The sequence below is a fragment of the Notamacropus eugenii genome, chromosome 2 (assembly GCF_028372415.1).
Source record: "Notamacropus eugenii isolate mMacEug1 chromosome 2, mMacEug1.pri_v2, whole genome shotgun sequence".
Taxonomy (NCBI): domain Eukaryota; kingdom Metazoa; phylum Chordata; class Mammalia; order Diprotodontia; family Macropodidae; genus Notamacropus; species Notamacropus eugenii.
The window spans coordinates 84,756,211-84,780,687 of record NC_092873.1 but is presented as its reverse complement, the minus strand read 5'-3'; the positions used below and the strand labels follow the sequence as shown (position 1 = coordinate 84,780,687).

Below are 24,477 nucleotides of genomic sequence, written 5' to 3'. Positions count from 1 at the left end.
TCCCTGCAGTCAGAAGGACAAGACGTGGAATTGTTGGGCCAGTTCTATGGATTGTCCATCCGACTACACAGAATCTTCTTGAAAAATAGAAATTCTTCCTCCATATAGTTTTGTGTATAATTAGGCTAAAGTCTTTTGAGCAGTTATGGATCTCATTGAAGGGGCACTGCAATAATCCAAGGACAGATGAAAATAGACTATTGTCAACAGCAAACAGGAATTCCTACAGAACCTCAACCTCTTTGGTGAATTCTTTTTCCTCTTGGATTATGCTCTGAACCTCTATAACAGCAGCAACCTCTGTTTGCATACCCCCACATCAAGCATACTGTTTTCTCTATATGTAATGTTAATAATTAAAGGATTATGGAAAAATGTCACCTCTGTTGCTACCTCTCTCAAGGAATCTTGAATGATTTTGGCATATTCATGGGAAATATTATTTAATCAAATACTTTTTTTGAACTATGACAAAAAATGAGTACAGTAGGTTCTACTACTCTTGTTTTCAGTCACTTATTGGATTTTAATGACATGGTCTTCTATAACATGCTCTTTGTGATATATCATTTGTTTCTTAAACCTTCTTCAAAGATGCTCTCAAAGCTGGTACATGCAGGTTCTTCCCATACAAAAATTTTTGAGATAGAAAAATCTGTATATTTGTAGCTATTAATTTGCATTGTTGCTATTAATATTCATTGAAGTTATTAATTTGTGATTTGTAGCTATTAATATTCACTTATAGCTATTAATATTCATTCAAGTTATTAATTTGTGATTTGTAGCTATTAATATTCACTTATAGCTATTAATATTCACTTATAGCTATTAATATTCACTCAGTCCCTTTTTAGAACACTAATAATAATCCTAGTGATTACCCTAATTGAAATATAGGTTAGTGCCCATTCCTGATCTGAGGGCAAAATGTCCTCATTGGTACTTTACAGGGCCAGTATTTAGGTAGCTAGCAGGGTTGTATAACACTGTTGTGGATGATAACAACTCACATTTAAACTTCTAATGCTCACTACTAGTGTGACTTTAGTCAAGTCACTTACCTCCCTGGACCTTGGTTTCCTCATCAGTAAAGTGGCACAATTCTCTATGGTCACTTCCAAATATAAAAATTATGATTCTACAGTACTACAAATAAAATCAAATGAATGTTTCTTTAAAAATAATTTAGATGAAACAACAGCACAAGCGGACACCAAATTCTCAATGAATAAGTAAGTGGGTGACCAACTGATTGATATTACAGTGAGGTTCCAATAGATTTGTCTGTCGCATCTTAATGATACTATGGCAAAATTGCATTGGCTAGGTTCATTTTATGCCGGGTTGGCCTGAAAAAATATAATTATTCTCATGATACATATGAAGAAACTGAGGTATAGAGACTAAGTGACTTGCCCAATATCAGAGTTGGGTTCTATGACCTTAAAACTAGAAGGACCCAGGTCTTAGAGTCAGGAAAACATGGGGTTTGCATCTCATCTCAGACACTTATTATCTGTGGAATCCTGAGCAAGCATTATGAAGGAAATCCTTGATCCAGTCCTGACTTCTGTACTCTTCCCCTTCCCACAGTCCTTTCTTTGTATCTCCATAGTGGAGGACATCTTCCACTGACCTGTTACTATGCATTTCTTCCTTCCCAAATGAATTGAAATAATACTTTACATTCACAGAGGATTTTCTTCTTCCCAAAACTCTTTCATCCCCATTATCTCATTTGAGCATTCCAACCACTCTTTGAAAGAGGTAGCACAGGGATTAACATCCCTAGAGTCATACAGCAGACTGGTGACTGAGCTGGGATTACCATGGCCTGCTAGACTAATTATCTGCTCCAGTAAGAATGGGAGGCTTAATACCTGGGTCCCTGAGGAGAGTAGAAATTTGAGGGGAAGAAAGGGAAAAAGATGAACTAGAAGCAGGTTGCCTGAGTTTCCTAAATGAGGAGAACTGATGGGGAGGTAGAGAAAGGACAGATCACCACCCTCCATCACTAATTATTCAATAATCTCCATTTTTGGTGGGAGTACAGGAAATCCTTATCCACTGCTCCCGTCTGAGTCCCCACATATGAGCAGTTAGACTAAGGCTGCCTTCTTAATGATATACATAACCCCCACTCCCTACTCCTGTATCTTCCTAGAATTCCTTACCTTGCGTCCAAGAAGCTAGAAGAAGGAAGAGGCTTGAGGCAAGGAGCAGTTGGTGGGTCATCTCGACCATGTTGAACTCAGACCAAGATTTGGGGCCTAAGGGTCAGAAGTCTTGGTCTTTATATGATGCCAGGACTGACGTCAGTTGACCCAGGCCCCTCTCAGGCCTAAAATCTTAAACAAACGCTCCTGCTCCACTCCCAAGAGGGAGCACACGGACAGGGAGGGGGCACCTGATAAGAGGAAACCACACCTGCATCTACGTCATGGGACCAGAAGAAATCTAGATCCCTGATGGAGTGGTGGTTATCTGCAGGGACAAAACATGGACCTTGGAGGGTGAATGGTCATGACCTGGGCAGGAGACAGATTTAGGAGAATTGAGTGGTAAAAGAATAAAACTGGGAATAAAACTGGATGTCTATTTTCTGGGTGGAGATTAATGTTTTAATCCTTTTCCAATGATCACGTTCTACTTCCCCCCTCTCCTCCCTGCTCTGTCCCCCACCTAGAACTGCTCCACACCCTTTGCTCACACATGGTCATTATTTCTGTCCTGGGTGGAGCTGCTCAGATGTATCAGTACAGGGAGCAGAGAACAAGGAGGGAGGTGGAGAAGCTACCTTTGTACAGGCAAAGTCATTCAGAGAGAGACAATCCAAAATATTTCAAGTTAGAGACATTTAGAGGAAAGACATTCAAAGATGTCCAGGAACAGATCAAAGGTCTAAAACTCTCACAAACTGACACTTGGTGACAGAGGTAATTGAAGGAAAACAGACTAACTGACACAAAGACTTTCAGACAGGCAATGGGAAGCAGAGACAATAGGTAAGAAAGTGGCAGGAACATGTAGAGATAGAACTAACCACAACTGCACCTGGGACCAATTCAGTTGGAAGAATGATGTGGCAGAGGACAACAGGCTGACATCTCTGGTAAAGAGCATGGCTGGCCATTCCCCAGAGATTCCACCCCTCCCCTCAGAAGTGTGTAAGGGGTCTTAATTCTGGAAGAGGGGTACCAAGGCCTGGGATGACAGTACTGACAGTCATAGAAAATAATCCCCTCCGTGTGGGTGCCACCAAGCTCTGTGGATAGGAAGTCAAAGGCAGAAGGAAATGTCTCATGTACAGGGGGGAAAAAATTTGTAACAGCACCTTCTGCAATCACAAAAAATGGAAACTGAACGCTGTGAAACTGTAATAACCAAGTTTGACCCCTAAGAAACCATATGAGAAGGCACCTCTCTCTCTTCTTTGCAGAAATGGGGTAGGATGGGTATGGAACACCACCAACAATGTTAGACTTTTGCAACATCAGTCAATTTGGCTAAATTATTTTGTTTTTTAAAATTCTTTGTAAAACATGGTGACTCTGAGGGGACACATTGGGAAACAGAAATGATTGGAATAGAGACTAGAGCTGTGATTTCAATGATACGGGAAAATCCCAGATGAGAAAATCCCCTTTCTCTATGATTATAGTCTTAAACAGCTGCCTAGAACATCAAGAAATTAAATACCTTGCCCAAGGTCACACAGACCATATGTGCCAGCGATGAGACTTAACCCAGTGCTTCCCAGCTCTGAGGCCACCTTTCTATCTACTATGCCATGCTGCCTCTAAAAACAAAAGATGTCAATAATAAAATTACTCCTTAAAAAGAGAATTTCTCATAGCAAAAAAAAGTGGAAATGAATAGTACCCTTGGAGAATGGCTGAACAAATTGTGGTAAATGAATGCCATAAGAAATGAGTGAAGAAATGGCCTATAGAGGCCAGCATATTTTGGGAAGATAGGTGGTGCAGTAGATAGAGCACCCACCCTGGAGTCAGGAGGACCTAAGTTAAAATTTATCCTTGGGTACTTAGTAGCTAGCTGTGTGACCCTGGATAAGTCACTTGACCCTGTTTGCCTCAGTTTCCTCATCTGTAAAATGAACTGGAGAAGGAAATGGCAAACTACTCCAATATTTCTCTGCCAACAAAACTCCCAATGGGGTCACAGAGAGTCAGATACAAATGAAATGACTTAATAACAACAAAACCTGAAGAAATGAATGTAAAGAATTCCAAGAAACTTGAGAAGACTCGATTGAACTGATGCAAGGCAGATTCAACAGAAGCACGGAAATAAGTCAATAATGGGAGAAGACAGCTATTAAGGACATGACTCTAATTAATGGAAGGTCCCGTCTTAATGTCAGAAAACTGACAGCAGGAAGCATGACTCTTTACTCTTGGCAGCAAAGTGGCAAACTGAAGGTATGGAATGGGGCATAGGCTGCTACGCCTAGCTAATATTTTGATTCATCTTGCTTAAATTCATTGTCATTATACGGAACGATTCTGTAGGGAGGGAGACAGGGCCTAAGGGAGGTAATAATGATATAAAAAAATTAATAAAACATTTTTTAAAGACAGGGACATGAAGTCTATCTCCTCCATTATCTCCTCCAGGTGGAGATATCACTGTGGTTTCTCCCAGAAGAAAGGAAAGGGCTCCCCCCAGGTCTAGCTGGGTGATTGACTACCTGAGGGAAATGAAAGTGGGCAAAGTATGGACCTGGGTTCCTGAGGAATTGGAGGTTGGAGTTTGAGGTGAAGAGAAACAGAAACAGAAACAGAAAGGAGGGAGACAGACTCTAAATCAGATTTGTGACTGGTATGGTGAGGCACCAGAAGGGATGGAGGTAGAGGGGAGAAAGGTCACAAATAGGTCATGGGAGCTGGATACATGGTGTTCTCTTCTTGTTTAACATGAGCAGCCTCTAAAGCCTGGGTAGGGCCAGGCTGGGTGGGAAGAGGGTGAGTAGGTGAACAGCTCATTAGAATGATTAACAAGAGATTAATGAGGCTCCTAAGAGGCAGGCCAAGATTGGACTCCCCAAGAACCCAAGCATCTTGTCTCCCAGACAACCCTTGGGAAACAGGGAAACTGGGACAGAAAAGGGGACTTAATCTCAGTCCTACAAGCCTTGGATTAAGGTGACTAGTTCATCTCACCTCAGCACCCATTCTCTCTAGGGACCCAGGCCTCTGGTCCTTTGTCTACAACAAGAGCTTAATAAATATTTGTTGAATGAATAAATGAGTGGTCACCTAGCTGATGACTCTCTGTCCCTCTAGCCTTCCACTGCATTCAAGGATCTATTGAAGCGCACAGCCCTCTTATTCCATAGGAGTAGGATGACAGAAGAAGGAAGCTGGGGTTGAGCTCAGACAGAATAGAAGGGAACACAACAGACAGAAGGAAGCCTTCAAAGTTTGTGCTTTATTTAATGGAGCTGAAAGAGTTTCACAAGCAAGAAAGGAGTAGGGATGGGAGGCTGAGCTCTGCGGATCCACTTGCTCCCTCCAGGCTCTCAGCTGACCTCTCCCTCCCTTCCCACCCAAAGTGGTCTAACCAGCCACTTCAGTACGGAATTTTTTCATTACCAGCCTGCAAAAGGGAAGGAGGGAGTAGGGTGGAGGAGAGAAGGGCGGGCTGAAGCCAGCCAAAGAGGATTCCCAAGTGATGGAACTATGAAGCAGGTGGCTTATACCCCAAGGCTCTGAATGAAACTGCTCTAAGTGACTGTGGCTTTGAGGAAGGAAGTTTTCTCCCACTTTCTGGGAGACTGGACAGGAAGTAAAACTGTTGGTGGGCCACGTAGGAGACAGCTAAGAAGGTTCTCATACTCCCAGGTCAAAAAGAAAGAGGCATCTGAAATAATCTAAAGCCAGAGGCCACCTGATTTAACTCCCTTCCTCCTCCTCCCTACCCCAACCCCCAACCAGATGCATGGACAGATATCTAATGGTCACCAATGGAACAAAAATGGTGGGACTGGCAGCAGTTTTTCTTGAAGGAGTCAAAATATGGGGAATTTGGGGGCAGAGACTAATGGTAGGGAGTTAAGATTATCTCTAAAGTCTCAGGGCAAGGGACTTAAGGGTGCTGGTCCCAACACCCCTATTTGGCATCGTAGCACTGGCCTGCTCTCTGTGTGTTGCACCAGTAAGGGACCAAGTCTACATTCTGCCGGAAGTGACGGCAAACCTGGAAAATGAAGGAGCACAAAGGGTTAACCCAGCCTATGACCTCCAACTGTCTTCTTGGAACCTGCATTCACTTCAGCAACCCAGAACCTCCAAATCCCCAGCTATCCCTAGCGGGTCATTTTCTTCAGAGACCTAATTGTCCAACATCCAGTTCTCCCCTCTCTCCTTTCCCCTCTGGGACGCAGGCATCCAGTCCCCAACTGAGTGCTTAGCTTTCACCTCCCTTCTCCCTACATCCCTCCATGGTCAGGTATGCAGCCCACCTCGCTCTCTCACCTTGTAAAAGAGAAACAGTAGGAGGATGACCACTATCACTGCAGCCAGAGTGACCAGGACAATGGCCCAGTCTGGAAAATCATTCTTCTGGGGTTTGAGGGTTGTGCTCTGGGCTGGGGATTGGAAAGACAAGCTTACTCAAAAGATCAGGGGCTCTAGGGGATCCCCCTCAACCAAAATCTGTGGGTTAATCCCTGCTATGTGAGTGTCTGTGTGTCTCCTTGATGTCTCTCCCTGTTTATATCTGATTTCATGGAATACTGTCTCACTCTGTGTATTTCTACCAATAACATCTCCAGGATGTCTTGTGTCTATGGAACTTTCTTTGTCTCCATTTCTCTAGCTCTGTTTCTGTGTGTCTCTTCATCTCTCAACAGAGGTGTCACAGAAAGAACCTTTGCCCAGGAGTCAGGAGACCTGAGTTCTTGCCCCCAGCTCTGCCACTTGGACAAGCTCAGGTCCTCAGTTTTCTTACCTGTGAAATGAGGGAGAGATCCTTTTTGATTCTAAAACAAATTTGATGATAATCCATCATCACCCTTGTAAGTACCTCTGTGTAGGACATTTTCTCTTCGAAGAAGTTTAGCAAACATTCATTGAGCACCTACTACCTATGAAGTCTTGGCTAAGCAGTTGAAGTTGATCTTAACCAGAAGACCTAGAAGTTACTACTGTCTCACTACTATCTCCTCCCAGATCCCTAGCAAAAAGAAGGCCAGGATGATGTCCCCTTCCCCATACTCCTGCCTGTCGTAGAGAAGGACCTCCCCAACTCTCCCAACTACAAATAAAGGCAAGGGTGAGAAAGGAGACTAAGGGGAAGGATGTGATCCCTGTACTGTATTTAAATATTTGAAAGGCTGTCATGAGGAAGATGGATTAGATTTATTTCATGCGACTGCAGAGAAAAGAACAAGGATCAACAGTTGTAAGTAATAGTAAGGCAAATTTCAACTCAGTTCAGCAATTAGAGTTATCCCAAGGAAGGGGTTTAATGGGAACTCATCCTTTAGCCAGGGCCTGGACTGAAATATTATCTCTGGAATTCCTTCCAGTTTTTATTACATTATAATGAAGATGATGCCTAGCATCTTTCGTAGCACTTCGTGGTCCATAAAGCACTTTAGATACATACAAGTATCTCCTCTGTTCCTCACAACAACCCTTTGAGGTGAGTGTTATTATTATCCCACTTTAGAGATGAGGAAACTGAGACACAGTTTTGCACACAGACTTACATAAATGTCTTGAGGTGGGACTTAAACTTGGGTTTTCCTGACTCCAAACCTAGCACTATATCCATTGGGCTACTTGGCTGCTTCAAGCTCGCAATGATTTGAATCTATATGGTAAGAAATGGAGAAGGAGAGGAAGGAGAGAATTTGATGGAATTTTTTTCAGTCAAAAGAGGGATAGAACTCCAAGGCAAAATGGGAATAATTTTGGATTGTACAGCTGACTGTCCAGTCTGGCTGTGTGCTTGGGGGGAGGGGAGAAGAAGAGGGAGGGTTAAAGAGGAACTTCCATGTTTAGCACCCCAAGATATAATTAGATGGCATGGGATTAACTTCAGGACAGAACATAGAAGGGACCTGTCTTACCCTTGTCCCCATGAATCAGGGGTGATTCTGGAGATCAAGAGAGAAATAGACACTGGGCACCAGCGCCACCACTATCCTTGGAAATGATGCTGATACCAAGGACAGTGTCTTACAAGTCAAGGGGACACAAATGGTTCTACCTGTCATAGAAGTACTTCCAGAGACAGTTGGAACAGATGCAGAAGTCTCTGGGATTCTGGTGGTGAGAATTCCAGAAGCAGATGTGGTTTCAGAAGATTCTGAGAAATGAAGGACAGATCTCAGAAAAGTGAGGTTGATGGTTGGTAAAAGAACAGGTAAGAGACCAAGAATTAAGAAGAAAATTGGAACAGGGCCCAGGAGCATCAAACATGGCCCCCAGAAGAAGGGTCAGGGGAAATGCTCCCCTCCCTGGGTGTGTCAGCACATCCAGCCCAAGCTCTATGACTTGGGGCAGTGGGTACAGGGGACTTGTTTGAACCCTTTCAGGTACAGTCAGACTATGGTTGAGGCTCCAGGGACATCCTCAGAAAGAGTCAGAGCTCCAATTGGAAAATCACTTGAAGAAACCCTCATAAGTAGAAATCCAGAGATATCTGCTGAGCCAGACAAAAAAAAAGATAACTCCATAATGTTAGAGCCCTCCAGAGAGAGCTCCAAGGATTCTGGAAATGCTCCCAGAGAACTTACATCTGGAAGACCTCCAGGAAAATCCTCAGAGACTGAGAGCAAAATTCTGAAATACAGAACTCTCTCCCCAAATAAGAGGTACCCATAAACCACAGAATCTGTTGGAAGATTTTTCAGGAAGATTCTCAGGGAGGCTTATAGAGATAGACAGTTAAGAGACCTGCAGGGTGACTAGAAGACTTCCAGAAAAATTAACAGAGACATTTAGGAGACCTTCAAAGAGACACCAAAAGGAGCTGGGAGACCTACAGAGACAAACATCCAGATAAATCCCCTCCAAAGAGTTAGAAGACTTCCAGAAGTACCTCCAGAGACAGTCGGGAGACTTGTAGAGACAGTAGGGAGACCTCCAGAGATACTGGGGACACTTCCAGAGACAGTGGGGAGACCTCCAGAGCCAATGGGGAGACCTCCGGAGATACTGGGGACACTTCCTGAGGCAGTGGGAAGACCTCCAGAAATACTGGGGAGACTTCCAGAGCCAGTGGGGAGACCTCCAGAGATACTGGGGAGACTTCCAGAGGCAGAGGGGGTACCTCCAGAGATACTAGGGAGACCTCCAGAGGCAGAGGGGACACCTCCAGAGATAGTGGGGAGACCTCCGGAGATACTGGGGACACTTCCTGAGGCAGTGGGAAGACCTCCAGAAATACTGGGGAGACTTCCAGAGCCAGTGGGGAGACCTCCAGAGATACTAGGGAGATCTCCTGAGGCAGAGGGGACACCTCCAGAGATAGTGGGGAGACCTCCGGAGATACTGGGGACACTTCCTGAGGCAGTGGGAAGACCTCCAGAAATACTGGGGAGACTTCCAGAGCCAGTGGGGAGACCTCCAGAGATACTAGGGAGATCTCCTGAGGCAGAGGGGACACCTCCAGAGATAGTGGGAAGACCTCCAGAGACACTGGGGACACTTCCAGAGGCAGTAGGGAGACCTCCAGAGATACTGGGGAGACTTCCAGAGGCAGAGGAGGTACCTCCAGAGATACTAGGGAGACCTCCAGAGGCAGAGGGGGCACCTCCAGAGATACTGGGGAGATCTCCTGAGGCAGAGGGGACACCGCCAGAGATAGTGGGAAGACCTCCAGAGACACTGGGGACACTTCCAGAGGCAGTAGGGAGACCTCCAGAGATGCTAGGGAGACCTCCAGAGGCAGAGGGGGCACCTCCAGAGACAGTCCCAGGGACATTTGGTTGGATCAGTTGAGCTGTTGGAAAAAACAGAAATACAAGAATTCAGTGCTTCTCAGGTCCTGAGAATCCATGCCCTTGTCCCTAGAACGTAGGCATTCAGGGACCCTCAGTACTCACCATTTCCAGATGAGGCCAGCAAGCCAACAAGAAGGGCAAAAGCAACCTCCATGGTGCTGAATTCAAGGTTCTTTGACAGTGACATCCCTCTGGCTCCATCTAGACCCTTTATAAAGCTTTGAGTCTTAGTGAAGATTCCAAGGGAATTCAGGTGTGCCAGTTATTCCATCAACACTAGGATCTCCATTCCCAGGGAGAGGTCAGCACTCTGTCCCCAGAAGATTAACCCATCCCAGCAAATTTCTGGGAAACACAGGTCAGGCAAGAGGATGAGTAAGAAGTTAGACCTCCCTTTTCCTGGCTCTCCAATTTCTCCTAGAACTCAAATGTCCATCCCCCAGACCCAATTCTCCTTGGTAACCCACATATGCTGTCCTCTCTGGCTCCTACACAGTGTAGCATTGGGGACTACTATAGACTATTAAAGTCTCTAGTACCTAGCACATAATAACATTTAATAAATGCTTATTCATTGATTGGTTGATCAATTGACTGTATACATCTAGATCCCTGAGGGAAGCAGGGCAGATGAGTTGGGGCCTGGTAAATGTGAACTGATACTGAAGAGATCATGGAACTTGAGGAAAGACTTCAAGAGCTGGTACAATGTTGGGAAAGCCAACAGCCCAAACTGAGCTTATCTCTTTTTAATCTCTTCTGCCTGCATCCAGAGCTCAGGAAGCTTGGTAGGACAAGGGGCTACACTAGCCAAGAATAATGATGACAGCAGAAACATGACAAGAGATATTAGATCTGTGTATGGAAGCTGAGCTCCCAGGTGAGGGTATGGGCCCTGAGTCACCCAGAACCCCATCCTGGAGGGAAGAAAGAATTTCACCCTTTGGGAGAGAGACAGAACAGTAAGATTATCCCATTCCATCCTAATGTTTTTTTGTTTTGCCTTTTGTCGTTTAGTTGCTTTTCAGTCAGGTCCAACTCTTTGTCACCTCTTTCGGGGTTTTCTTGACAAAGATACTAGAGTGGTTTACCACTTCCTCCTCCAGTTCATTTTATGGATGAGAAAACTGAGGTAATCAGGGTTAAGTGATTTTCCCAGGGTCACCCAGCTAGTAAATGTCGGAGGCTGAATTTGAACTCAGAAAGAGCAGTGTTCCTGACTCTAGATCCACCACCCTTTTCACAGGGTCACCTAGCTAAGTTGTCACCTTGATAAGTCATTTACCCAATGTCTTTTTTTTTTGTGGCAGGCATAGAATGATGGAGGGTCTACCTCCCTGTCTTTGTGACTCCCTTCCTGCATACATTCTTCCCACTCTGTCCCTTTCTGCTGAGACGCCTTTTGGTGTTTCTCTGGCTACTTCTCTTCATATAGGACCATGAATCTAGAGCTGAAGGAACTTCAGAGGCCATCTATTCCAATTCCCTCATTTTTACAGATGAAGAAACTGAGGTCTAGCGAGGGTAAGGTGTCATGTTGCATCAGAGGTTGGATTTAAACCCTGATCCAAGGAGCTAATGGGGTCATGAGGTGGTGGTACTAGGCACCATGCTAGGACATGTTGATTAAAAAAAAGAAAAAAGGAGATACTCAGGAGACCCCTAGAGGCAGTAGGGAGACCTCCAGAGATACTGAGGAGATCTCCAGACCTCCTACTCTCAAGGAGCTTATAAACAGCTAAGAGAGAACACAATTTCAAGTAAAAGAAGATAAAAGGCTACAACTGCTAATTTACAAAGGATGAGCATTATTCTGTCTAGCTCTCTTGGAACTTGTCTCAGAGGTGATAGAGGGCAGAAAGATTTTTCAGTCCTTGACTAGGCCAAAAGGGATAAGGAAATTCAGGAAGCCCAGAGGTCAGATGGAGACCAATGGCAGAGGGGCTTAAGTCTTACTGGAGAGTAACTGTTTTCTCCCTGGCATCCCAAGTGGGAGGAAGTGAGAACATCCAAGACAATAGCCTCTTGTGCTTCTGTGCTGTTGCTGCTGCTTGTCCTTCATTCTCAGAGAGGACCACAATATCAGGGAGGTGATGCCATGACTTGTCAATGAATTGGATTTAAGTGAGGAAGGGCTGTGTAAAGTCACCAGCCTCACTTGCTCCTCTGGAGCCATCTGGGCCCAGTAGTCAGATATAGATCAGGATGACTGGAGATGGTGCTAGATGGACCTGTGTGTATTGTCATTTTCAACTGTGTTGATAATAAAATTTTCTTTCAAATAGGAAAACAAAAAGTCAGGAAGTCGGGAAGACCCAAGTTCAAAGCCAGTTTCAGACACTTCCTACCTATATGATGCTCGGCACATCTCTGTTTAACTCAAATGTAAAGTGGGGATAATAGCATCTGTTTCTCAAGGTTGTTGTAAGGATCGAATGAGATGATATTTGTAAAGCCCTTAGCACAGGATTTGGCACATAGTAGACATCTATATAAATGTTAGTTATTATGGAGGAGTGGGGCTTATCTGAATGTTGTCACCCACAGTCCCTAGATTACGTGCCTTTATGGTACTTGCTGTATCTCTTGTTTGGCCTCTTTCTGACTCCTCTTTTGTATCTGTCTGTACTTGTGTGTTTTTTTCTTTCTCTAGCCTTACCTGTCTGTCCAGTGTATTCATATATATTTTTTGGAGGCTATATCTGTTTGGATTTAGGAGCAGGGATTAACTCAACCTCGCGGTCACTAGCCCTTCCTACCTGCTTCACGGTAGGGTGAGAGATTAAGATTATGTATTCATTTACGTGTGCATATCCTTAAGAAACCAGAGGGTTTGAGTGCCAGGTCTGCTGAGTTGCATGTGTTGAGTCTGAGCGTAAAAGGAGGGGGTTGGGGGGCAATAGAGTGTCTGGTGAATGTCCAAGGCTGAGTGAATACATCTCTCTGTGTATGTATTTTTTATTTGTGTTAGAGTACATAGAAAATATTTAGAAATGAATTGTCCTCCAGATTTCTTACTTAAGGAGCTACCAGGGCTCGGGGAATTAGGGCCTCAGGAAATTTGTCTACCCCACCCCTCCCTTTTGGGCCCACATTCCTAAGACCATTAGTGTTGTGAATAATGGGAATTAATTGAGGTTAATAATTAATCCCTAAGAAGGAACAAGAGGCTATGGTTGGGGTGGGGCCCAGGAACAGCCAACAAGAACACCTCAGCCTCCCTATCCCCAACACCTACACTTCCATCCCCACCCTTGTTCAATCAATCCTGTCCCTTCCAACCCAGGCATCCTATCCTGCAGTTAATGAAATCTGACTTCCTCCCAGCCTCCTTTTCATACTCAAGGTCTCAAGCATCAAATCTCCCATCCTTTGCTTTCCTCCAGAACTCAAATGATTTGCCCCCACCCTACAGTCCATTATAACTGTACCAGGAAAACTAGAAAATCCGGTTAACTAGCCCTTCCTCTTTCATTTCCCCCAGAACAGAAGTGTGTAGGCTTAGGTATGTAGAGAAAGTGGGGGCATAGAAGGGCAGCCATAGAGTGAGGAGTGGGGGGTGGGGAGGAGGGAGGAAAGTGTTGGCTTGAAATCCAGGGAACACACTCCCTCCCAGTCGTCAGTTTGCCACGATGGAGTCCTGGCTGCTTCTTTTCATCCTTTTAATCCTGCCCAACAAGCCACAAGGGACAGGTAAGAGGTGGGGACTTGGTCCCCAGAGGGAGAAAGAACTCAGGGGAAGGACCCCTGAGGCCCTAAAAGGATTGGGAAGCCTGGCTCCCTAAGTGAAGCTGGAGGGTGTTTCCTGAAAGGGGCTGGAAAGTTGGACATTTAGGTCCCTGAGGAAACCAAGAGCTGGAAAATGAGAAGAGCCAAAGTCTATGGGACCAGACACCTAGATCCTGAACTATCCTCATGGCCCCCTAGGGTCCAGGACCATCATGCATCTGAAGTTGCAGGACTCTTTTCCCAGGAACCTCTCACAAGCCCCCCATTTCCAGGAATTTCTGGAGAAGGTATGGCCTAGAAAGTGAGGCAGGGGGCAAGTGGTTTGGTGGGGGAGATGGATTTGGGGTGCAGAAGAGGTTTAGAATATGCTTATCCATCTGTCTCATACGACCAGGAATTGGGGAATCATTACCCTCCCTCTGCCTTTTACTCCCTTTCCCTTTATTCCAGGTCTGTCATCTCTTGAACCTCCCAATAGGGACCAAAATCACTCTCCGAAACCCAGGGTCGCCTCATCATGTGACCTGCTAAAACAGGTGGCAGCTATGCCATCCAGGGAGAGCACCCATGCATCCGGACCCCAAACTTCTCCTTCCTCTAGATATCCACATACCCAGACAATGGAGTTTGAGGCTGATGCTTGACCCAGTCTCAGTCACTAGCCCTTGCTGGGCACCTTAATAAAGATGTGGATATTGATTTGACTCTGTGTGTCTTTGGGCAGTAGACAGGGAGGGGGAAGGGCAGATAGAAGGGAAACCTGGAATCGGACCAGAAAACCCCTGATTCTCCTAATGTTCTAAAATGTACCCAGCCTCTAGAATCAGGAGCCCTGAGTCCCTTTGTGACCATGGTAAAGGTACTTTCCTTTTGCTGTACTAGCTTCTTCATTTGTAAAATGAATGTCTAATATTTTCTCTTGTTAGTTTCAGACTTGTGAGCTAATACAAAGACAAAACCTCATAGGCATAAAAAGCACAGAGGTGTGAAGCAGGGTAGGGGAGTGTTGGTGGTAATGCAGTGATCATCTGATTCCGTAGGTTCCTAGAGCTCTTCTACCCATGTTGTTCTCCCTTATCCCCAGGTCTAAAGAACCTCTTCTCTCCTCCCCTCTCTTAGTACCTTGTTTAGGAAATGGACAGGAACACTAAGGACTGGAGAAGGCAACCTGTTGTTTGGTCTCCTAGTATCTTCTAGTATCAGGCAGAGCCTATGTGTGTATTTCTCAGAGGATGGGTAGATTGTGATCCTGCCCCATCCCATACCTACTGGTGACTTCCTATTTCCTCACCTAAGACAGGATCTCACTTCCTCACTCTAGAGCAGTCCCCAAGATGCCTATGTGCTAGGAGTCACACCTTCTGTTCTTCCATCTCCCTCTTTAGAGGAAAGTCAAGGAGCATGAAGTCCACTGTGAGAGCAGAGGAAGGAAGATGTCAAGCACATCTCTGCTTGAAAAAAAATTGTTTTTTCATCTCCTCATTCCAGAGCTTCCAGGGTGGAGCTGGGTGCTGAGTAAATCCAAGGTAATGATATAAGCATCCCTTAAGTCATCCTCTAAGACAGGGTCATCATGACCCAAAAGGGCATGGAGTCAAGTCTTAGGGAGAAGGAAAGAGTCACATTTGAGTGTTAAGGAGCTCAAGACTTTGCAAAAGTAAACCTGGAGAGTTGTATATGCACCTGCCTTTGGAGAAGAAAGACAGCTGGGGAAGAAAGAGAGCACCTAATCACCCTGCCTGGCCCCTTGAGGATAAGCGGAAGTTTGAGGGCAGAGGATGAGGTTTCAAATCTTTGTTCTATTTCCTACCTGAGTGAACTTGGACAAGTCCCTCAACTTCTCCACTTTGGAAACCGGGAAGACTTCTTATTCAGCTTCTCTCCCATCTTGACTCCCATTTTCCCCAACATACAAGTTTCCACACTGTGTTGGCTTTATAAATCTATGGAATGATTTCAGGGTTCCTGAAAAGACCCCTTAATCTCTAAAATGCCTTCCTGTCTGGCACGCTGAAATTCTATTGGCAGACATTTATTCATTTGGTTTTAAGTGCTGTTAAAATGCAAATACCCCTGCGAGAGGTAATGGTAGGTCTTGCCAGTCACTCATAGCTTGGAGTGAATACGTTTATCAAATCACTAGAACAGATATGAATAGTGGAAATAAGTAACCTGAATGGTTACTCCAATGCATCTGTGACTTCACACACATGAGTTTTCCCTCCAGTGAGGCAGAACAAAGCTCACCTATGCCTGGATATTGTAAGGCTCTTCTCCAAGTCTTCTTATAAATTCATCACAGTGGGCCATGAACCTTCAAGTACCATTGTAACAGATACCAGTAGAGTAAGTGGGCAGTTCATTAGTTTCTCTGGCTTTTACTTTATAACCAACCCATTCTTTTTTTTTCTATTCATGTTTTTCTCTGATGACATACTTTACACAACTTCTGCCTAATTCCTCATGTTTCCAGAAGGATGGCAGTCCATTCATGCCCACCATGCACCTGCTTGAGTGAGCCTTAGCTTTCATTTTTGGAGATTAGCATTGTATTTCTTGCAGCTATACAGTATCATTGGAAGAGTTTGTTTCTTTTTAACCAGACTAGGGATTTAAGGGGCAGCTAAGTAGAACAGAGCACACAGTACTGAACTTCTTGGAGTCAGGAAGACCTGAGTTCAAATCCTGCCTGAAGCTTACTAGCTGTTATTTTTTATTTTTAACACTCTCTTAACTTACCCTCAATTGCCTCTCCCCTCTGACCTGGAGGGTTGGAGCACTAAACTCCTCCCAAAGCCTCCCTTTATGGAGGGGTCTAGGGCAGTAGATGGAATGCCAGGCTCGGAATAAAGACCTAAGTTCAAATCTGGCCTCAGACACTTACTGTGTAACCCTGTGCAAGTCATTTAACCCTGTTTGCCTTGGTTTCCTCATCTATAAAATGACCTGGAGAAGGAAATAACAAACCACATCAGTAAAGGGGGCCACAAAAAGTCACACAAGACTAAAATGACTGAACAACTCAACCTTCCTGGTAATTCCATTCTCCACCAGCTGCTCCTCGACTTCAGTTCTATGGAACACATCCCCTGGTCCTCTCTTTCTGTTTTTCAGATTCCTTTTGCGTGGTCTTCTCTCATTTGATTGTAAACTCCATGAGGGTACAAACTGGTTTTTGTGATTGTTTTTGCTTATTTGTATCCTCAGCACTTTGAATTGAACTGAATTGATTATCCTGGGTGAGTCACTTAACCTCTCTCATCTGTAAAATGGGGACAAGGATAACACTTGCCTCACAGTGCTATAGTGAGGACCAAATGAGATATTATATAAGGGGCTTTGTAAACCTTAAAAGCTATTATGATCAATGGAGGGAGGTCCTGGTGAAGAACTTTCCCTACCAATGTAAGCCAGCACTTTCTCTGCAGCTTTACATCTTAAGACAGTTGCCTAGGACTCTGGACAATAGAGGCTAAGGAGCATGTCCAGGGTCACAAAACCAGTATGTGAAAGAGGCAAAACTTGAACCCAGGTCTTCCTAACTTTGAGGATAACTGTCTACCCAATACTCTGTGATGCCTTTCCACTGGCATAATGACATTGTTTAAGAGTGGTCTAGGTTTAGGGGTGAAGATAGGAGTCATTTAAAAGCAAAGGCAACCCAGCCAATTCTCCTCCTGGTCACTTCTGGGTCCACCTAATTGTCCATCCATAGTTGGTTCTTTGATGGCAGCATCTCTCTGACTTCTACAGGACTATCCCTATAGCCTGCTAGTGCATCTGCCTGTCTCAAGTTTCTTCCTGTTCCAATCTAGTTTCCATCCATTCAGCCACTGAAGTGATTTTCACCATCGCATTCAACAAATTCCAGTGGCTCGCTGTGGTTTCCAGGATCAAACACAAATTGCTCTGTTTGGCATTCAAAGCCTTCATAATCTAGACCCCTCCCACTTTCCAAGTCTTCTCAAACTTTGCACCTTACCACATACTCTTTGACCTAGTGATGGCTTCCTGTTGTTCAATGAACAAGACACTCATCTCTTGTCTCTGCTGTCCCTTACGCCTGGGACGTTCTCCCTCCTCATCTCTGTTCTCCTGGCTTCCTCTCAAGTCTCCACTAAAATGCCACTTTCCATAGGAAGCCTTTCCCAAATCCTGTTATTTCCTATTTATCTTGCATAAGGTTTGTTTGTACGTATTTGTTTGTTGTTTTTCCCCATTACATTATGAGCTCTGTGAGGTTAGGAATTGTCTTTACCTATTTTTGTATCCCTGGTTCTTAGCACAATGTGTGGCACATAGTAGGTGATTGATAAACGCTTAGTGACTAATTATTGGAATTTTTAGAAGGCTTTAAGTCTTAAGGTTATGGTGTAATTAACGTGTCTGTTTAGGATGTGTGTACTGTTGGACCAATTCTACAGGTTGTTCATCTAACTATATGGCAGAGTTGCACGACAGGCATTCTTCTTCATGTACTTGGCTTTTCTAGTGTGGATAATTAAGCCAAAAATCTTAAGAATGATTTATGTGTCATTTAAAACTACTGCAACTAAAATTAGAAGAGAAGCAGGAATTTGCATCAAATTTCTCTGATAAATGTCTAATTTCTAAGATTTCTAAAGAATTGAGTCAAATTAAAAGAAAAAGAACCATTTCCTAAGTGATAAATGGCCGAAAGATATAGTCAATTTTGAGAAGTAGAAATAAAAACTACCAATAGCCATGTGAAAAAAGGCTTAACTAATAATGAGAGAAATGTAAATTAAAACAACTCTTAAGATGTCACCTCATACCCAGCAGTGGCTAAGCTGACAAAAAAAATAAAAGTGACAAATGTTGGGTGGGGGTGGGGAAGGAAACAGGTACCTTAACGCATAGTTGGTTAAGTTATGATTTGGTCCAACCATTCTGGAAAGCAATTTGAAACTATGCCCAAAAAAGATATTAAACTGTGTGCAACCTTTCAGCTAGAGATACCACTACTAGGTTGGGTTATAACCTAATGAGATCAAACAAAAAAGAATCCATAGGTATAAAAGAATCCATATGTATAAAAATATTTATAGCGGTTCTTTTTGTGATGGTAAAGAATCGGGGCATATTTGAACAAGTTATGTTCTAGGAAGGTGATGGCATACTATGTTGTAAGAAATGATGAGGCGATGGCTTCAGAAAAGCCAGAGAAGATTCAGATTAACTGACGCAAAGTGAAGTGAAAGGGAACAATTTGTACGATAACAATAACGTTGTAAAGATAATCGGCTTTGAAAGATTCAGGAACTCTCATCAACAACATGACCAACCACAATTCCAGAGGACCCATAATGAAACGTGCTGTCCACCTCCAGACGGAGAGCTGATGGATTCAGAGTGAAGCCTATTTTCTTTTCCTTCCTTCTTTTTAATTTTTTTCTTTGAGGGGAAAGAGAAGGTAGGCTAACTTGGGAATCTGGTTTACGTGAATGCATGTATATTTTGTTTTTCTTGCCTTCTAACCAGGTGGGAGAAGGGGAAGAATAAAATTTGAAAGCTAAAATAACTTTCAAAAAATTATTATTTCAAAATTATTATTGTATTATGCATCTCATTGAAGAGTTGGAGCTTGAGATAATTAGACAATGGCATCTGCAGGAAGGAGTATTTGGAGGACAGAGGCAGTACTTGGTGGAACATCAATAGGATCAAAGTTCAGATCCCTGTTCTGTAATTTGCTACCTATGTGACCCAGAAAAGATAACAACCTCTCTGGGTTTTGCTTTCCTCCTCTGAAAAACAAAAAGGGGGAACAAAATGACCTCTAAGTCTCCTTCCAGCTCTAACCGTACGGCCTTACAATCTACCTATCTGACTGGACAGTTTGACAAGTCTATTTAAGGCAATGCTATGCTCTACCCAATCGAATGCTTTTGTTGGGTTGTTTTGCCAACAAATAAGTACAGAGGGATTTTATATTCTCTATATCATTTGCCTAATTGTTTGACCATTATGTTCTAATTTTTTTTTTTTGTAAAAAACCTTCCTGTTTGCCTTTTCTTTTAATTGCCTGTTTTTTGGTACTAAAGTCATTTCCCAAAATACCCCATTTCCCCAACAACAAAAAAAAGTTAAGCAAAACTATCAAATATGTACCACCTGCCATCATTCCTTACCTCTCTTCCCCTTCCTCTTTGTAGAAGAGAGAAATCTGTTCTCAAGAAGATTGGTCAATTATTAACCTGAGCTTTCTGCTTATATTATTAGAGTCATTATATATGTTATTATCTTGGTTGATCGATTCTCTCTTGGTACAAGTTCTCTTCTAGCATCCACAGCAATAATACCCTTGAGACACATGTAGATTCTCATAAAAAATTTTATATATATGGGAAAGTAAATGGTGATGGATCCGTTATTGATGTTCTCCCTTTCACCTTCTTTTTAATTACGAAGGGTCAGGATTTTTATCTTTTCTTTCATATACCTGCAGAATGGATCTTTCAAGGCTCTCAAGCAGACCTTAAACAGACCTCTTTTGGGAGCGAAAAGTTTGTTGGAAAAGTCTTTATAGACTTTCCCCCCTATTTTTCATGCATCATCCTTTACCTTTAAACACACTCCAGAAGACTGCTTAGTTGGCTCTTTCACTGAGTTTTAACTTGTTTTCCCTTTTTCTACTCCTCTTGATCACAAATTTGCGCCATCCTCCGTATAATTTTACAAATGGGCTTATATTCTAAGTTAATGTTGCTCTTGGCTGCAATAGCTCTTCATTGGCAAAGAAATTGTTTGCTAGGAAAAGCATTTGCTAGGCAGTTGTGGTCTCCTGGTAAGTTAATAGCTTTAAGAAATTGTTATAACCAGTGTTGGTATCTATTTCTTCATTTGTTCTCTATTTAAGGCAATCAATATTAAATAGCTCAAGGTGAAATTATTACAATCATATGCCATATCATTTTCTCAGTTTTATTTGAATATACTATGTCATCATTTTCAGCCTGGTTCAGGTTTTAGTACAGACTCAGACTTGGGGCAAAGTAGAATGTACAAGGGCAGGCTGAGGGTGAAGGCAGGAATCCAGGCAACATTCTCCCTTTCCATTCTGTCCTAGGTTACTCCTAATTCCCCAATAAGCAACATACCAAAGGTAAGAGCCAATGTCACAAAGCTCAATGCTGGAGTCCCTGAGAGAATGTGTAGCTTAGATTCAGATTGTTAGAGATGAAAAGAACCTTAGAGTATATCTAATACAATCTTGTCATTTTAATAGATAAGGAGTTCAGTTCACTTTCTGGAGAGTCAAATCTCCTTAAAAGTTAAACATTTTGACTGAAGAAAACAGCATTGTAAAAAGGAAAGAGGCCTGAATTTGAGAAAGCCTGGGTTCAAATCTCAGGAGCCGTTACTTACCACTTGTGTGATCTTGAACAAATCACTGGGTCTCAGTTTCCTAATCTGTAAGATGAAAAGGTTGGACGGAACTGGACTTTTCCAGATATAAATCCTACATTCCTATAAAAATGAGGCACATAGAGTTCAAGTGACTTGCCAAAGGTCACACAGCTCATTACTGGCAGAGTTGGAACTTGAATCCATTTTTTTCCAGACTCTTAAGTACAGTATTTCTTTTATTTTATCATGCTGGGGATGGATGACTGAATCTGAAAGATCTGGAATTTTGGAAGGATGAGCCAGGGACTGAAGGGCTGAATACCTAGTTCCTAGTCCACATTTGCCATTGTGCAAGTGACAGCAGGATCCTTTGAAATGAGAATATCCTAACTTCTGAGGTTTGACAGAAAAGGCACAACCTAAGAGGAGGACAGGTAAGTGAGGTGACATTCCAGAGAGGTGAGGCAAAAGAATGGAGCTGGGAGAGTGGGGCAGTGTTTCTGTTGCATAAATAATCATCACTAACATATATGCAGTAATTTAAGGCTTTCAGAGCGCTTTTACATATAGAATCTCATTTGATCCTCACAATATTCCTATGAGGTAGATGTTACTGCTTCTCATTTTACAGATGGGGCAAATAAAGCTGATAAAGATTAAGTGATTTGCCCTAGGTCACGTAGCTAGTACAAGACTGACACAAGATTTGAAATGAGGTCTTCCTGATTCCCTAGTCCAAATCCATATCTCTACAGCAAGCTGCCTCAGTATAAATTGTATGCTCTTGATGCTGGTGGGCATTTAGGCATGTAGATCTCCATGTCTGTGTCAATGGGTTTTACTACAGGTAATAGGGGAGCCCTTGTCTATCACCTTCACCCACTCTTTTCCAAAGCTCCTATCAGGAACCAACATCCTCTACAGCCTATGATACTTGTACTGTAAAAGGTGTGAGAGCAGCCATGTGGTTCTTTAATATCAGCTTTCCTCTTGGACTCAAACATCTGACCTCCTCAATGCTGGATACGGCAAAAAAAAAAATTCCAATCCAGTTTTGAAAAGCAGTCAGATATCACACTCAGCAGATATCATTGCCACCTTCAGTATCACTGACCTCTCTCCAATTGTCAATACTCTGCCTGGATCTGTGCCTCTGTGGTTAGCATGCTCCCACACTCTCATACTCTTCCTCTCCCAGTGATTTTTTCGTGCTGATGTCCAAACCCCACTCATCTCAGTTGTCCATCCTCCTCAAACCCACACCTTCAATGTCCCACTCCAAGCTACCTACTCCTTCAACTATGCTCTCTGAAACATCTGCCCCATAAATAACTTGTTTTGCCTTAAACTTGTTCCTTTCTCACTTCTTCCATCTTCTGTCATTGAATCCTAGCTTCCTCCAGGTGACAAGGCATCCCTGGCCATCTTTTGTGACTGTGCTTCCTCACACCCAAATTGTTAATTATGACTGGGAAGTCAGAATACTCCTTCCACCCCATAGCCACTTCCAGACTCTTTTTACCACCATCAGTTTGTCTAAGCAATCTGTCCTCTTTTGGAGTTCATGCTTCTCAAATTTATCACCCAATTCAGATGCCAGTGGCAGCTATACATCAACCTGCAGAACATTCTCTGGCCTTCCTCAATGTGTTCCGTGTCTGGCTCACAGGCTTTCTCTCTACCCCCACCCCCATCTGCCCTCACACTGGGAGACTTCAGTCTATATAATAATGCTTCCTCAAATACCTTAACTTCCCATTTCTTCTCATGACCTACTACTTCCTACTACTGCATGGTCACGACTTCATTCACAAGTGTTCCAAGTTCATGAACTCTAAATCCCTTTACCTGATCATAATCTTTTATTGTTCCGTCCTTCCTCATGCCTTATCACTCCATTCCTCTTTCTAGTCAGTTCACTATTCCATTCACCAGTGACTATTCCAAATGTTTGATTTCTACCCTAAACTTTTCTTTGTATCCTCCCTCTCCTACACCCTGTCAGCTGAGGACCTGAACTCCTACTTCACTAAAAAGAAATTGAGGCCACTCACCTAGTGCTCCCTCTTCTCCCCTTTTCAAATCATTTAAAACATCTTTCAGTCTCCTCCTTCATCCTTATCTCCCATGAAAACTGGCCCTTTTCTTTGCCCGTGTAAACCCCCTGACTCCATCACCTTCTGTTTTCTCCAGCCTCCACTATCATCCCAACACTCTCATTTTCAATCTCTATTAAAGAGATTGGCTCCTTCTCTTCATCCTACAAACACACCAGTCTCCTCCAGCCTCATAAAACCTTCACTTGATCCACCGAGGTATTCATTTTGTTTCTACAGAAGTTTTTCAGTTTCACCTCAGCAGTTACCTATTGTAATCACCTCTATCCTTTGATTAAGAATATATTTCCTACCAATAGCTATGAAATCTAAGATGTTTTTCTTCCAATTGTTTTACATTAACTTCAATATTAAGGTCACATATCCATTTAGAAGGTACTGTAGAACATACTATAAAGTTTAAGTTTAAGAGTAATTTCTGCCAAATTGCTTTCTAGTTTTCCCAGCAGTTTTTTCAAACAGGAAGTTCTTTCCTAAGTAATTTATGTTTTCTGGTTTATTGAACACTGGGTTATTGAGCTCCATCATTTCTAATTCTCCTGTCTAGTCTGTCCCATTGATCTGGATCTTTCTTTTTTAATCAATAGAATTTCAGAAAAAGAAATAGCTTTAGCTGAAAAGAAACAATCAGAGGGGAAAAACAGTCTGTTCCTGATGGGATTCAAAGGAGAGTTCTATCAAACTTTTCAAAAACAATTAGTGCTAATGTTACACAAATTATTCTCAGAAATTAAGAAAGCACTTCGCCATATTCCTTTTATGCAACAAATATAGTTCTAATACATTTTGTTAGCTTGGGTTATTTTATATTATACAGTTTATATTTTTCAAGTAACTTCTCCGTTGTTCTCAGTTTGGTTAACATATAACTGTGTGTAACAGGTCCTGATAATTTAACATTTTTCTTCTGGTTTGGTCCTGGCATTTTTTCCAAAATGCAGTTCAAATCCCATCCCTTTCAAGAGGCCAATGCATCCCACCCCCACCCCTCAAATATTCCTTTCAGTTTACCTTCTATTTATACATTAAGAAGGGCAGAGACCATGGCTTTGCGTTTCTTTGTATCTTTCCAGCTTTTAGTACAGGGCCTAGCAGAGTTAGAGTTTAATCAAGGCTTGCTGATTGTCTTTGGGGGAACTATTTAGGAGCAGAAAAATAATAAACTGGTATTTTGAGCGTAATTTTTGTGGTTTATGACATCTCAGGACAAACATACTCCAACCACCAATCCACCAATGTAGTGGGGGGAGAGGGATCCTCCAGGCTCTGTACCCTCTCTTG

At 43.0% G+C, this 24,477-nt stretch overlaps 1 protein-coding gene across 1 annotated transcript; it reads left to right on the top strand.

Moving 5' to 3' along the window:
- Nucleotides 1–13,487: 13,487 nt before the first annotated feature.
- On the top strand, nucleotides 13,488–14,407 carry SFTA2 (surfactant associated 2). Its single transcript, XM_072641646.1, has 3 exons — nucleotides 13,488–13,672; nucleotides 13,907–13,995; nucleotides 14,159–14,407. The coding sequence occupies exons 1-3, from the start codon at nucleotides 13,612–13,614 to the stop codon at nucleotides 14,237–14,239; spliced, it is 231 nt and encodes a 76-aa protein (XP_072497747.1). The 5' UTR covers nucleotides 13,488–13,611; the 3' UTR covers nucleotides 14,240–14,407.
- The last annotated feature ends 10,070 nt before the right edge of the window (nucleotides 14,408–24,477 follow it).

Coding starts and splice junctions, on each gene's coding strand:
- SFTA2 (XM_072641646.1), top strand. CDS start 13,612: ATGGAGTCCTGGCTGCTTCTTTTCATCCTTTTAATCCTGCCCAACAAG. Junction 13,673..13,906: donor CAACAAGCCACAAGGGACAG/GTAAGAGGTGGG, acceptor ATGGCCCCCTAG/GGTCCAGGACCATCATGCAT. Junction 13,996..14,158: donor TCCAGGAATTTCTGGAGAAG/GTATGGCCTAGA, acceptor CCTTTATTCCAG/GTCTGTCATCTCTTGAACCT.